Source organism: Manis javanica, chromosome X, assembly GCF_040802235.1.
Source record: "Manis javanica isolate MJ-LG chromosome X, MJ_LKY, whole genome shotgun sequence".
Classification (NCBI taxonomy): Eukaryota; Metazoa; Chordata; class Mammalia; order Pholidota; family Manidae; genus Manis; species Manis javanica.
In genome coordinates this window covers 1237860-1252768 of record NC_133174.1, presented here as the reverse complement: position 1 = coordinate 1252768, position 14909 = coordinate 1237860, and the positions used below count along the sequence as shown (strand labels likewise).

At 49.8% G+C, this 14909-nt stretch overlaps 1 protein-coding gene across 2 annotated transcripts in view; it reads right to left on the bottom strand.

The window, feature by feature from the left end:
• Positions 1 to 1689: 1689 nt before the first annotated feature.
• XG (Xg glycoprotein (Xg blood group)) overlaps positions 1690 to 14909 on the bottom strand; it is a 31534-nt gene continuing 18314 nt past the window's right edge. The window contains exons 5-11 of one of the 2 annotated variants that reach the window (XM_073227714.1): positions 14157 to 14219; positions 12554 to 12616; positions 10667 to 10717; positions 7888 to 7926; positions 7052 to 7087; positions 5868 to 5984; positions 1690 to 3597 (exon numbers count right to left, since the gene is read on the bottom strand). In XM_073227714.1, the coding sequence (XP_073083815.1) occupies positions 3581 to 3597; positions 5868 to 5984; positions 7052 to 7087; positions 7888 to 7926; positions 10667 to 10717; positions 12554 to 12616; positions 14157 to 14219 (386 nt within the window). In that variant the 3' untranslated portion in view covers positions 1690 to 3580. The remainder of the gene's footprint in view (positions 3598 to 5867; positions 5985 to 7051; positions 7088 to 7887; positions 7927 to 10666; positions 10718 to 12553; positions 12617 to 14156; positions 14220 to 14909) is intronic. The other variant, XM_017669200.3, reaches the window with a different exon arrangement.

The window sequence follows — 14909 nt, the reverse complement described above, 5'->3', positions numbered from 1 at the left end:
ATTTAAGGGTGACATTTGAAAAGGTATCTTTCTATTGCTAGTTTGCAGAGATGAGGGCAGGAATAGTTTAAAGAGGGTATGTGGACAGAGCCCACCCAGGAGAAGGGTCCCTCCATCTGGACCGCAGGGGCACCAGTCCCTCCCCAAAAGCAAGACAGACTTCGCATGCTGGAAGATGCTATTTTTGGAAAACAGGAGATTCACACATCCTCACAAATGGAGGTGGCATGTACATTATCACCCAGAACTGCCCCAAGTCCTCAGTGACCAGCCCAGAATGCTGAGAATTGTAGGTTGACTGGGCTGGGGGAATGGGGTGATGACCAGAATTGTCAAACACTGGGTGCTTTTAATCCCCTTCTGAGGTGTTGATTTCATTAGTCTCAACTTTCATCCAGGTTCTACATAAGGTCCTATTTCTATGATAATGAGTTTCCTTCTCTTTAAGATCAAAGCGAATTTTTATTTTTTTCCCCATTGCATCTGCTGCCCTTTCTGTCTACCAGGCCCTACACGGGATGCATTTCCTATATCAGCTCACACACCCTCCCCACCGCTGGATGAGGCAGATTCTATTTTTCTCTTGAGGTCAAGGAAGCCCAGGGAGAGTGTACAACTTGCCTAATGTCACCCAGCCCCCAGTGGAGAAGCCAGTCTGTGAACCCCTGAGGTGAGCCTCCGAGTCCAGCGTTTAATCATGATGGGCCTCGCAGACCACCTCTGCAGGCAAGCTACATGGATCCCCATCATGTGTCTTAAATGAAGAAAAATCACATACCCAATAGGGATGAGGATTTTCTTGCAGGTGCCTAACACAGTCCCACAAACAGGCAGCTTCAACAACAGATAGTCCATGTCTCCCAGCTTTGCAGGGGGCCAATCTGAGACCAAGACCTCCACGGGGCCACAGCCCCGCCCACAGCTCCTGGCAGGGTCTGGATCCTCCCCCTAGCTTCTGGGGTGTCCGTGGCGTGTGGCAGCTTAAACCCCAGCTGCACATAACATGCTCCCTGTGTCTGTTGGTGTCCAAATTCCCCCTTTCTATATTTTATAGTGTTATATGTCAATTTATGAATACATTTTATTACCAGTCCATTTATAATTTCCCCTTTATGCCAGTCCTACTGGGTCACTCCTGCGCGACCTTAAGTAATTACATCCGCATGGACCCTATTTCCAAATAAGGTCACGTCTGAGTTCCTGCGGGTTAGAAATCCAACACAGGGATTTGGGCAGAGGGATGCAATTCAAGCTGTAAAGATATACGAATATTGTGTGTGTGTGTGCCTGTGCGCGCGTGTGTGTGGTTTGCGCCTCCAACTTTACAAGTCACAGCGGAATGAGCATGTCCACACTGTCTTCTCCTGCAGCCGGAAGGATGTGCCCAGCACGGGTTACACCTGGGGAGAAAGGTATGTAGGGAAGTGGAAATGTTAATGCAGCTTCCACGGTGACCATCCATCCGCTTGTTGGCGGCTGTTGCAACTTGAAGAGAGTCACCTCCGGACCACCACGCAGGTTCAAGTTCCAGGAAGACGACAGGCCTGGAGCTGTTTATAGTCTACGATCAATGCTGCCCTCTCCCCCTTTCAAGACTGAGACTGACCGAGAAGTTCTTGCTCTTTGCAGTGTGGGGAGAATGCCCCGCAGGTGGCCTGGTCACTCCTGAAAAAAAGACTCTCCCAGGGATGGAAAGCCAAATATAGTTTATTTGTACTAGGTTGAACATTAACCATTCTTTGTTCTTGTTATGTGGGGAGTGTGATCCCATAATTCTGCCATTAGTTTTATGCATTCAGAATCCATCCTGTTCTGAGTGGGCCAACGAGACTATTTCCTCCTTTGGCTGACGCCAGACGCCGTCCGGTTCTCCAATATCTACCTTGTCCATCGGGACTGAGCACAGACCAGCCCGGGGGGGATGTGCACCCGAGGCCACACAACGGAGACCAGAAAGGGCTTTACGGCATCCATGCAAAGCAACGTTGCTTCACGATGTGTACACCCTTCCACTCCCGTTCTACACGTTTAGGTTTATAAACCTAAATGTGGAAAGGAGATGGAAAACCCAAAATGCACCACACAAGCCTCAAAGCCCAAGTCTCCCCTTTACGTTTATGTCACGTTGAACGATGGTTGATGACAATGGAGAAACTGTTCATGACAGTTCCAGCAAATGGGGGGAATTATCTTTAAAAATGCTTCAGATCCACGTGGCGATATATGCGTCTGTGGGAACCGTGTGTGTGGCCGAATATATACACCCACACGTGTGCTTTTTACCAAAGGGTCCATTAAAATCACACTGAGACGCACATATTGAAACTTTGTCACATAGAAGAAAACATGCAGAAACGTCGAGAATCCTCGTATTCAAATCGGAAATAGAGCTGCCTTCGGATCGTTCCCATCGTACAGGAATTCATGATGGGAGACGCGTAATGCTGGGATGTCTGATTTTAAGTCTCAAGTTAGTTCAGAGTTCTTTTCCAGTTTGGGAGGCTTTTTGAAATGCTTTCTGCATTTGGCGCCTTCTCTTGGGAGACTTAGTTCCCAGTCCACAAGGGTGAGCACCCCGCATGCACAGATTTTCACAAGTCCTGTTTGAATTACACGTTGCAATGCATGTCCTCATCTTTGCTTCTGAATTTCAGGGCAAAGCTGCAAACTTCTATGAACATTTCCTTCGGTTGAATCACACGATACCAACAGGTCCAAACTGCCCGCTGAAGTATTATTAGAACAGAAGAAGAGTGAATATACGTCCTAGATGTTTGAAGATTTAAGATTTTGTATTCCTGTAAAAATAAAAAGCATACACCAGGGGAAACAATGCGGTTGCCCGAAGAATCAGTACCTTGAGAGCATCAGTCTATAAACACGGAAAGACCCAACATGTGCATATCTGCATTGCAGTTCTGTGCTTTGCAGAGAACATCGAAACCGTAAGATTTCACACGACAAAGGATCCGAAGACCCTTTCCCCGAGATGGTCTGAACCAGCGATTTTGCATTTGACATTCCAACTCTGGTTTTCTCCAGGGAATCAGGATGCGTATTTGTGAAAATCATGCTCACATTGCTGGGGGGAGTCATCCCTTCCCCCTTTGCCTGCAAGGTGAACACTCAGGACTTCTGACGCAGCTGAACAGGGCGACAGAAGGCCAGCTTCTGGCCTCAGCTTGTTTGAAACCTGCACCCCCTTCTTCCTCTCTCAGAAGCAGACAACATCCCCACCCAAGACCCCAGGCTGTTCCATGGCCACTGTGCATGCAGATGAGGTCCACGGGGTCAAATATGTGCCTGCCACCCTGTGAGGTAGCTGGCAACCCCAAACAGAGTCCAAATTTGTGGTCGAACCCACAGGTCAGCAACCTCTTTACAGCCCAGAGCTGGGCCATCTAATGTATCCTGTGTGGTGGGAACACTTGGTCAGGCAGCTCGTGTTTTGAGCGGGACAGAAGCCACTCTGGGAAGGCAGATGGCACCAAGAATAAAAAAGAACTTTCTGCAAGAGGGATAAACAGAGTACTTGTCTGGACTCGTATTTTCTTAAGGCAACTGGTGGGTCTTGAAATCCTCAGATGTTCTCTGGTTCTGTAAGGAAAAAGCAGGAGGAAAATGTCATCTCCAGGCGGAAAATTAAAAAAAAAACAACTCTATGGATGGATTTTAAAGCATTATTATCGTTTCTACTGTTTGCCATTTGTTAAGCAACGTGAATGAACCGAATGAATAACCTTTTTGGTCGCAACGAATTTTGTATGAACCGCTTTTGGGGATGTGGTCCCATTAGACATCCTCATCTCTGATATCAGAGTTATTGCTACTTCTGTTTTGCAGAATAAAAGTGAGGCATGATGGTCACACAGTCCACGTTGAGGGACAGACATTGGTCACCCTGGAGGTGGCCCCGTCCTCATAACACGGGCCCTTTAAGCTGCTCACACTCCAGGGTGAGGCTGCGCTGTGCAAACAGCTGCCCAGCTAGTGCACTGCGATTCATCCCTACACATGGGTCAACAGACCATGTCAACCATCCTTCAGAGACAGGTGACATCGATGATGGAACTCATGGATGTTGGGCGACATTAGCAGGAAAGCTTCGTGTCCACCTGTGGTAGCCCTGCCTCCCATCTGGGGGTTCCTGTTTCTTAGACCGCTTATAGAGTTTTGCAACCAGCAAGACCACGCTGACCCAGCACTGGTCCTGCCCACCTTGGGAGGGGTCCCCTCATGGCGGGACAGCCTGTGTGCACCCCTGGCTTACTCCGTCCTGGGTGGACTTGGTGATGTTACCAGAGAAACACAATGAAAGAAGTAGGTGGGATATTTGTGTCATCCCCGAAAACACAGGAAAGGGCTTCCAAAAAAGGCCTCCACCTCACATAAACTGGGAGGCTGTGACCCACATTAAAAAAAAAACAACAACAAAGAAACCAAAAAAACCTCCACCTGCTCCTGAAATCCAAATCGGCCGAGACATGTGGACACAAAAACTTCCCGCAGGCACCAGAAAACTCAGAAATCAAGATACACAGTCACACTTGAACGCCATGTTTTAAACAACATCAAAATTAATGCGCCACAAAGTCCACGATAGGCTCGCAATCTGAAAAAAGGCGGAGTCTGGGCTTGCATGGATCTGTGCATCCCTGCCTTATTCATCTCACTTCGGCCCCGGGTTCCAAGAAAACTTTATGCAAACGGACAGCGAGACCCAGGCCAGACTTTGCCAAATCGTGACTCGGGTTCTCATGCCGCACTAGAATACCATGTATCCTGATAACTGAGTTTGTGGGTGCCGCCTCGCTAACGCTTAACGTTCTGTGCCTGGGACAAATGCCTCCCTTTTCCCCCCACCTGTTCCAGCCCTGAGCTCAGGGGCTCACGAGGGCTTACAGGTCACCGCCGGCGATGCCCCGAAGGAAACGCACGGTGCCTGTGTGAATAACAAGGCGCCTAGTCACGAATGTCAGGTTCTAGGTCAGTTTCCCCTGCAAACCGTGGGGGTGTCTGCCTGCCCCGGCATCAGTCAGTACCTCCTATCCACCAGCAGAGGGAGGCCGCCGGCAGGTTTTGAGGCTTTTGAAGGCACAAAAATGCAGAAGAAAAGACAGAATCGGTTTCTGGTTCATAGCTTCCTCTGAGGACAGAAGGAGCCTGACGGGGTGAAGCCGGCGAAGCCCAGACAGATTCAGACATGGGTGGTCTTGGGACCAAACCTTGCAATTCCCCCCGCCCCCCAGTTAAATTTTGAGCTGCTGTTTCTGCAATAAAGCATCCTTCTCTCAGCTCTGACCCTCCCTTTGGGTCTCTGGGGCATTCAGGCACCGGCAGCCAGGACCTCTGCACCCAAGTGCATCCGGCCGGGCACAAGCCTTCAAATCCAGAGCGAGGACCCCACCCTGAAGCAGAAATCCAAAGGACCCCCACCCATTTCTGCAGGGTCTGCACATAGCCTCTGAATGCGACAGAAAGCTTGACAATTGGGGGTTTCTCTTGGCACAAAGATGCGCACATTCTAGGTGGAACACAAGTATTTTTCCTGACTTGCTTCTGTTAAAAATTTCACTGGGAAATGTCCAGTGTGCATTAGTTACTTACAGTTTGCTGGCATGCCAAATCATGCAGGTTGCAAAGTATTTTAAACTAATAAGGGGAACATGTCCTCTATTAAAATGCATGCACTGTTTTCTGTGACACTCCCGTGTGTCTGTGATAAAACCCCAACTTACAATCAATGCATGGGGCCAGGGGGTCACTCCCGGACTTAAGCAGGAATATACCACGGCGAGGGAAATACGCCAGAAAATATTTTCATCACGCTTTAGAATGAGAACTCCGAAAACTGGAGGGCAACTTGCCGTGTGTCCGGAAGCAGTTTCTCCTCCTGTTGTACTGGAAATAGCTGGCCGCTGCGCCCACCAGGGTCACCACCACCACCGATACGATGGGAGACACGATTTTCGCTACTGTGTTACCTGCCAGAGTCGACAAAAGCACAGTCCTCTGAGAAGAACGCTTATTTTAAACAGCTCCACACCCACGTCCCCTCGCCCTCCCCACTGTCACATCCGTGGAAAAAAAGAGCAGATCTCAGTGAGAAACCTGAGGAACAGGTTCTGCTCAGCTTTTTATTTTATTAAGTGTGCCGTGCCCGGTCCCGTCTGGGGCATCAAAGGCAGAGAAGCGCACAGAAGCTGCTCTGATGTGTTTTGGGGAGATTTGTTTAGGTTGTCAGATTTGTACCTTTTTAGACTTGGAATGTTTAGTCATGCAAAAAGAAATCCCCACAAAACACGTTGAACCCAAGTGTTCAATGTACAGTGGGGCTCTGGGCACTGGTGCCCGCTGGACATCAATGCCTTCAAGGCAAGCTCATGGGGAAGTTTTGGTTTTCCAAAGACCCCAGGTGGGGGACCTGTGTGGCAAAAACCCACTCCACCCCAAAGGGAGACATCGCTGCATCCATGGGAGAGAACCAGCTGTGTGTTCCATCGGCCTGGGTCAAGCACCAGGCATGTAGGAGGGGGCGGATATGTGGGACTCCCTGCAGGAGGCTCCCAGGACACATGGTTTGGACATCTTGCCTCCAGGAAATGTTCCCTGCCCACACCCCAGCCGAGTCGAGGGGGAGCCCCCCTATCTTGCCACAGGACCCTGTATGTACCACCAAAGCACAGGTCAGCCTGCCTCCCGCACTTCAGCCCCTGGCTTTTTGACATGGCAGGGTGCTTGGGGGCTTTTCTGGGGCAAAATGTCCACGAATTTCTCCCCTTCTCCTGCTTGGCTTCACGTTAGTACCAGGCACAGGATGGGGAGTGTGATGGCAGTGGGGTGGCTGCAGGAACCCCTGCTCTCAAAGCTGGGAGGCATCAACCCCCTCGTCTCTTCTGATGCCCCCAGAGCTGCTTCTGTGCTGAAGGGACACATCTGGGTTCAGGACTTCCTGCAGAAGAGCCATCAGGCTGAACATGGCCCTCAGCAGCCCTTCCCCCAGTAAAGGCCAGCGCAGGGTGTTTGAGACGTCAGGGGCCCCGGGCCTCACCCTGCATGTTGTCATAACCCGCGTATCCGCCTCCACCTGGAAGGGAAAGCCACATGGTCATGCATCTGGAAGCACCTCGCCTTGCTGGGCGCTGTGGGGAGCTGGGGACAGGATCGTGAGCAGAGGGCGTAAGACTGGCCTCCCAGGGGGCGGCAGCCTTAGGACGGAGGCGTGGACCCTGTGTGGGATGGGGAGCAGCGGGCTGGGCCACGAGGGAGCCAGAGACTCGCTTCCATCACAGGGGTGAAGGCATATGCACGCGTGTGTGCAAGCATCCATGTGCATGCTGTGCATGGAACATATGCACACACGTGCACAGACACCTCTACATAATGCACATGCCCACACGTGCAGGGGGCATGGCAACACGTGTGCATACGGGAATGCATATGTGCAAAAGCCACAGGCATACATACACGTGTACATACCCCCCACAAACAATGCACACATGCACAAAACATATGCACATGCATGTACAACCTCACGTGCCCTATGCACATACACACAGGACATATCTGCATACATACCTCCATGCCCGCACATTCACATGAATGTGTGTGTGGCACACAGATGGACCCACACGTGCACACGCTTACTCTGACACACACATGTGGGCGCATACACCCACAGTAACACTGCATGCCAGCCTTCGTCCTTCCGGAATTAAGGCCACATGGAATGCTTCGCTGACCCCGTGAGCCCATAAGCAGAGACCCTGGGGGCCAATTAGCTTCCATGCAGGAGGCATAAGATGAGCTCCCCAGGCACCCAGACAGCATTAGTTCTAGGGAAAGACAGCCTCCCCACACCCAGCTTTTACAAAATACTCCCTGTACCATGACTTCCATGAGAGTTGGGTCTATACCGCCCTCCTCCTGCAGGCAGGACAGAAAGAGCGCATGAGACGGAAGACTCCCATCTCCCAAGAACCGTGATGAACAAGCCCACCCGCCTGAGGCAGGGTGCGTGGGAGGCTGGCCGGATCTCACCCTCGCAGAGGGAAAGCCCAGTCCCTGGGGGCGTCCTCCCACCACGCACACTGGGGGGCTGAGCCTGCCCTGCAAACCGCGTGGCTTCTGCCGGCATCCTCAGACCCACCAAGACCAAGTCACGTTAACACTCGGCCCGGAAGAGCAGATGTGGCTCAGCCTGCGTGCAAACACGTGCTGTGCGGTCAGAGAACAGCCAGTGTGGGAGGGGCCGGCCTGCCAGGGAAACAGACCCCAAATAGTAGTCCCAGCCAGGGAAAAGGAAGGGACATTTCTTGGTCCTTCTTGTAAGATCTGGGGGCAAATTTTTCAAGAAAGCTTCGACATGGTGCTAACCAATGGCTTGGTGATAAGTTCATTCCTTTTGAAGTGGAATAGCCTATGTGGGAATTGTTTAAATACTGAAGAATGAGTTAATTAACTGCCTCCTCCACGTGGATAATGGCTCTCTGGGGCTAGACTGCACGGCCCCGAAATTCATATGTTGCAGGCCTCACCCCCAGGAACTCAGAATGGGGCTGTTTTCAGAGACGAGTCTTTAAAGAGGAGATTGATGTAAACTGAGGTCACAGGGGGGGCCCTGATTCCATAGGACTGGTGTCCATGTAAGAGGAGATGAGGACAGAGAATGACCCCGTGGGGACGCAGGGAGAAGACGGTCCACACGCCCAGGAGGGAGGCTCAGGAGGCCCAGCCCTGCCCACACCTGGACCTCGGGGTCCAGCCGCCAGACAGGGGACATAATGTGTGAGGCATACACCACCCATCAGGTGTCCTTTGCTGTGGAGACCTGAGCAGATTGGTGCACTGGGCATTAGAGAAACCCGCCCTTTAAAAGCAGGTCTCAGGACACGAGGGGACCTGTGTCCCCATCACCAGGAATCAGAGTAGCCCTGGGACCGAGGTCAGCCCCGGCCTGTCCGCATTCCACCTGAGGAAGAAGGTGTCAAACACGTTTTGCCGCCTGCAGGGAGAGGCTGCGTGACTCACCTGCTGCGGAGCCCACACCCCGCGCTGATGGGACTCACAGCCTCGCCCAGCTCAGAGCCGGAGGACGGGGCTCCAGACACCGACGGGAGACGGTGTTGGCAGGAGCCGGACACAGACATGAGCGTGGAGCCCCTGGAACCGTGCTGGGCCCCTGGGGCCAGACCAGCTCTGTCCAGTCGCTCAGCCCCAGCCCCGCTCCTGAGCACCGGATGTTTTATAAAAGTTTAGCCTTCAGGATACAAGATCCATCGTGCAGATGGGCGTGCGTCCGGCTCCTGGAAAACCCGCTGTGCCAATGCGGTCCTGACTGATGCTCCAAAGAACTCACAGAAACTCTTGGGGCTCCGGAGCCACTGTGGGATGAGTCATTTCTTTCTAACTTTGTGCATCTGGCCAAAGGGACACGCAGGGACTCTTACGGGGCATGTGCATGGGGGACAAGGGCTTGCCTGACCCGGCTCCACGTGGCCGTTCATAAAAAGACTGAAATGGCTCTGGCCCTGCTATTTCTGTAGGAACAGGAAGACAGGAGTGTCCTGTTAGCACGTTGAGCTCAAAGCTGAAGCTCTTGACAGGGCCACCTTATGGGGACGGCTGTCTGTCCGTTAACGTGGACACAGTGAGCATTAGTCTCTGCCTTTTGTAAAACTGAGGTGATAACAGCTCCCCCTCCAGAGGTTAGGAAGATTCATCCCCCTGGGAAGAAGGCACATTGTGTTAGAACCCCACAGAAATACCAGTTCGCACCAAAAAGATGCTCCCTCCATTCACAAGTGATGCTCAGAACCCTTAACTAATGGCAACTACACAAAAAAGAATGCTTTAAAATCGATCCACAGATTGCCTGGAGGTTGAAGGGGGTCCAAAGGCACAAACTTCAGTTATAAAGTAGAAAGTCCTGGGGGCGCAATGCACAGCACGGTGACCGTAGTTAACAAGGCCGTGTTGTACATGAAACACCTGCCGAGGCAGGAAATCGTAAAAGTCCTCATCATGAGAAAAAATATGGACACTGTGGGGTGACAGATGTTCAGGAGACTTATTGGGGTGATTTCTTGGCAATAACAGAAATACTGAATCGCTATGTTGTACGCGTGAAACTAGTATATGTCAAGTACAAATCAAGTTTTTAAAAACATCAGTCCGTACTGTTTTTTTCTGCCATTGATGACATGTGGCTCCCAATCGTCCTGCACAGAACCAGAGACTGTCTGAGGACTTCAGGACCCACGGGCGGCTTGGAGGAACGCTCAGCCCACACAAGGACCCTGTCTACCCCTCCTGCAGGAAGTCCTATTTTTTCCTTTGGCGTTATTTGCTCCCCTGAAGTGTTTTCTATTTGAAATGGCTCAGCCGCCTGATGGAGAGGCCCCAGTGTTCTTCACGCTTCCCCGGAATGAGGACCGTGGGTCCCCTGCTGTTTCTCACGCCCTGGATTAGGGTGGGTGGGGCGGCACCCGGGACAGCAGAGGTGGGAGAGCCGGGGAGTCCGGCCAGGCGGGGGCATGGGAGAGCGCTCGCCGGCAGAGAGCAAACCCACACCAGGACTCTGCAGGAAGGCATGCGGGGTGCAGCTGGGAGCCAGAGAAACAGCCCCCCAGCCCAGCACCCCCCGCGGCCCCCACCCTGGGTGTACCGTGCGTGTTTCCGTAGCCGTCATAACCGGGGTTGTAGCCTCCACCGCCTCCTGTGGGAGAAAAGCAGGTGTCTGCCTGGGTCATCGGTAATGGTGACAAAGTCGTGCCCCAGAGTTACTGCAGAAGGAGCCCCACACGGTGGCAAAAAGCAGGGGCCACCAGGGAGCCTTCCAAAGTCAGGGACTCCCGGTGGGAAAAGTCACACCAAGACATGGCCCTGTGGAAAGAACTTCAGAGAAGACATGTGCACCCCAAGGGCCTCATACCACAACACCGCCATGTCCGCCTCCTGTACAGAAATTCAGGCAGAACCAGAGACCCAAATGCAGGCTCAGCTGTGACCAGGAGGTCTGGGCAGACCATACCAGCCATCGGTGCCCCTGATGAAAGACGGACAGTTCGTGTTTCTCTGGCCATCACTGCAATAAGCCTTCACACAAACCTACGGATTGACGGCGTTTAACCCTCTTGGAAAAGATGAGCAGAGGCCACCTGCTCATCCATATGACAAATACACCCCTTGGCGAGAGATCGGGGAGAGGTCCTTTACTTCTCCTAAATTAAATCGCAGAACTGAGCGGATGAGAGACCTCCTGCACCGTGAAACACAGCCTTGCACGCTGCACCGTGGGTCCCGGCCGGGAGAGCTGCCCTCTCATAAAGTCTGCGCCTTTCTGTCTCCAGAAAGAGCATGTGTATTTGCACTTTATGCATTTCTGTGTGCTCTTTGTATATTCATGTATGGACTCTATGCTTCACAGACGTATATACTTTATATATTTCCACTTATTTGTATCTGTACTTTAACATGCACAAATATATTTGTCTTTATGCATTTTTTAATATATTTATGTATGAAAACTCTATGCATGTATGCACATGCCAATTACACAAAAAATTTACATTAAAATTTTATATATACATGTGTGTAAAAGATGTGTACATAAAGATTATGCACATATGAATTTCATGTGTACATGTGTGTATAAAGATATATGTATATATATAAAGATATAGGCACATACAAATTTTATATATTTGTGAGTATAAAAATATATATGCACATATTTATATATGTTAAAAGTATACAATAAATACATATATAAGTGCATATATGTATATTAAAGTTATATAAATATACAAAAAGATATGTAAACACATAAAGATATATGTGCATAAAGGTACATAAATATATTCATATAAAATATCAATGTACATATATAAAGGTGTACATATATACCTATATAAAAATAGGTATATGCATATATACAAAGATACATATATAAATATATATGCAAACATATAGAGTGTTATGTATATAAATTATATATACATAAAGATATGCAGAAATATACACATATACATACACACTATGTAAAGAAATATATGTATATAAACACATATTTATGAGGAATATGCATATATGTATTTATAAAAATGTATATGTAACACAGACATGTAAATATGTACATGCACATATAAAGTATATATATAAGTGCAAATAAAGGGATATATATTGAAATACAAATAGAAATACCTACATATATAAAGGCACATATATGCACACACATATAATGATCCATACGGTATGTATACAAGTGTATGTATAAAGGTATGTATATGTGTACACACATGTATATGTTACAGATAAATGGATACACACACATGTCCATATAAGGACAAGCACCTGATTTTTAAATGGAGTCTGTCCCACTGCCAGTTTTTGTCCACCTCACAAACCCGCACAATGCACAAATATGACAAACACCACCCCCCCCCCACCCCGATGCAGTGCTGCGGGACTGGGCCCAGAACACCATCTTCCACTCGGGGCCATGGCCACCCCAACACCCTCCCCAACCAAGGCAGAGGAGCCCTGTGCATACCTGCAGGTGGCCTGGGCCTGGGTGGGTAGCGGCCATCATCCCGGTCCACATCGCTGAAGTACCCTGTGGGGTGGAGAATAAGGCCTTCCTAAAACCCTTCCCCAGGTAAAGCCCTCTTTAAATGCAAGCCTGCATGAGCAGCTTATGGGAACGGGGCAGGTCCCTTGCAGGACGCCAGGACACAGGGGCCAAACGGTCACATGTCCCAGGGAGGTGTCTGGTGGGCAGCCCGCCTTGCTTGCAGGGACAGGGGTCAGGGAACCCATCAGGCTTGGAAGGGTGGTTGATTTCACTCCATCAGCCAAACATTCCCAGAGCAGGGTTGGAGAGGAACCCTACACAGTAGGTCCCTAAGCACGTCCTGCGCTCAAAGAAATGTCCAAAGTTGGAGATACGACAGCAATTTCAAGATTAGACTCAAGGCTCTGGGGACCTCAAGAAATCTATTTTATTTTATTTAAAGGGGTATCTCCTGAAACATCTTTGCATAGAGGACAGTCTTGATGAGAATCCCTTACTAACATATTCAAGGACATTGTGAATCACAGGGCCGGCCAGGGATTTGGGGGTGTGGGGGCTGTTGCAGACATTTCCAGCAAACAGAGTTGAGGGTCTGTGCTTGACCGAGGCATTTAGGAATTAGTCCTCCATCGAGGAAATTGGCTCCGACATTGTTCACGTAACCAATCTTTATCTAGGACCTGTTATATGTCCCGCAGTGCTTGGGGCTCAGAAAGCAGTAAAGGAAAGCAAAGTCCCATACCTTTGTGAATTTTCTGTTCTAATTCAACGAAATTAATTAAAAACAACATCATGACATGGCTTATTAGAACATAAAAGACACCGCAGAGCAAAGCAATGTGGAGAAAGGCTGGCCAAGGAGAGTGGGGTGTGCAGAGACAACATTTTAGGGTCAGGAGGTCTGGTCTTGGAGATGGAGATGCCCCCAAGCCAAGCCTTGCAGGAAACAGTGCTTGAACATATCTGTAGGTTGTCCAGTTGGACGTAACCATGAGTGTTTTGGAATTCCGGAATGAGAGCGTCCGAAACAGGGCTGCGCCCTATTGTCAGAGCCGGAAGAAACTAAGATGCTCAGCGTAGCTTAGCCTTCCCCAACACCCATCTGTCTGCACATGTGTTTGTCCAAGCAGTGGAACTGCTGAGATGCTTCCATTGTCATCTGCCAGCACACGTTCCTGAGTGGCCTTCCCACTTGTACGTCATTCCCCAAAATCTCACATGAAATATTCCTGGAACTCTGTCAACGTGGCCCCAGTGCCTCTCAAAAAGGGAAGCCAAAGTCAACAGAACATCCAAAAAGAACAGCAAAGGACAAAGAAAGCATCGCTTTCCTTCCTAAGAAACACAGCCTGTCTTTGGAGCACGATCCTTTTTTTCAGTCCAGTAAACCAAAAGAGAAGAAAATGTGTTCTGCTGACATACGCTTGGGTGCTGGTGAGAAGACTGGGCTCCTTGGGAAAGAACCTCTGGGTATTTCAAAAGCAATTGGTATCTCACCATCCAGGGTGGAAATTTCAGGACAGTAAATGGTACATCGTATGGGAATGCTTCTGACACATGTCTTAACACTCCTGAGACTTACCTCCACCGTGGTCAGAACTTCCAGGCTGCGGGCGAGGCTGTGGCTTCGGCCTGGGGTAGATATCTGTTAGAAAATAACAAGGTGAATTTAGGAAAATAATGACATCTCCCAGCGATGAACCACCCACACAGTAAAGACTAAAATACAAAGCAACCTTATGGCTTATCTATATTTGCCATTCAGACCTCTCATGGACTCTCTTTTCATGGAAAATCTTCAAGCATGAAGCTTAAGAAAGCATCTTTGTGCCCAGAAGCACTTCGCCTGGTTCTTATGGAGGAAGCTGGTGGATTCCTGAGGCTCCTTATCGGGTTCTTATGCAGGAAGTTCACAGATTCTTGAAGCTCCTTGCCTGGTTCTTATGCAGGAAGCTTGTGGATTCCTGAGGCTCCCATCTGGTTCTTATGGCAAGAAGTTCATGGATTCCAGAAAGTTATACGGTGCATGCTCGGCTGTCAATATTCCCATGCCTAGGGTTATCACAAATGCCAGAACTGTTTACGAAAGCCAGTCACCTGTCTTTGATGCTGTGCTGTACTATCCACCTGTGTGTACACATTCTCTCATTGGCATTTCTTAACTTTGGTCACAATGCCCTTCAGTGGTCCTTGAAGCTTAGCCCAAGCCTCCTGCCCCCGGAGCTTTATTTCTGCCAGCATCTGCCTCCCGCTGGAGTCACCAGGCAGAGTGCCTCTGCACAAAATGCTTCTCTGAGATGCCTTGAAATCGGGGCGCCGTTCAAATGCCAGACAC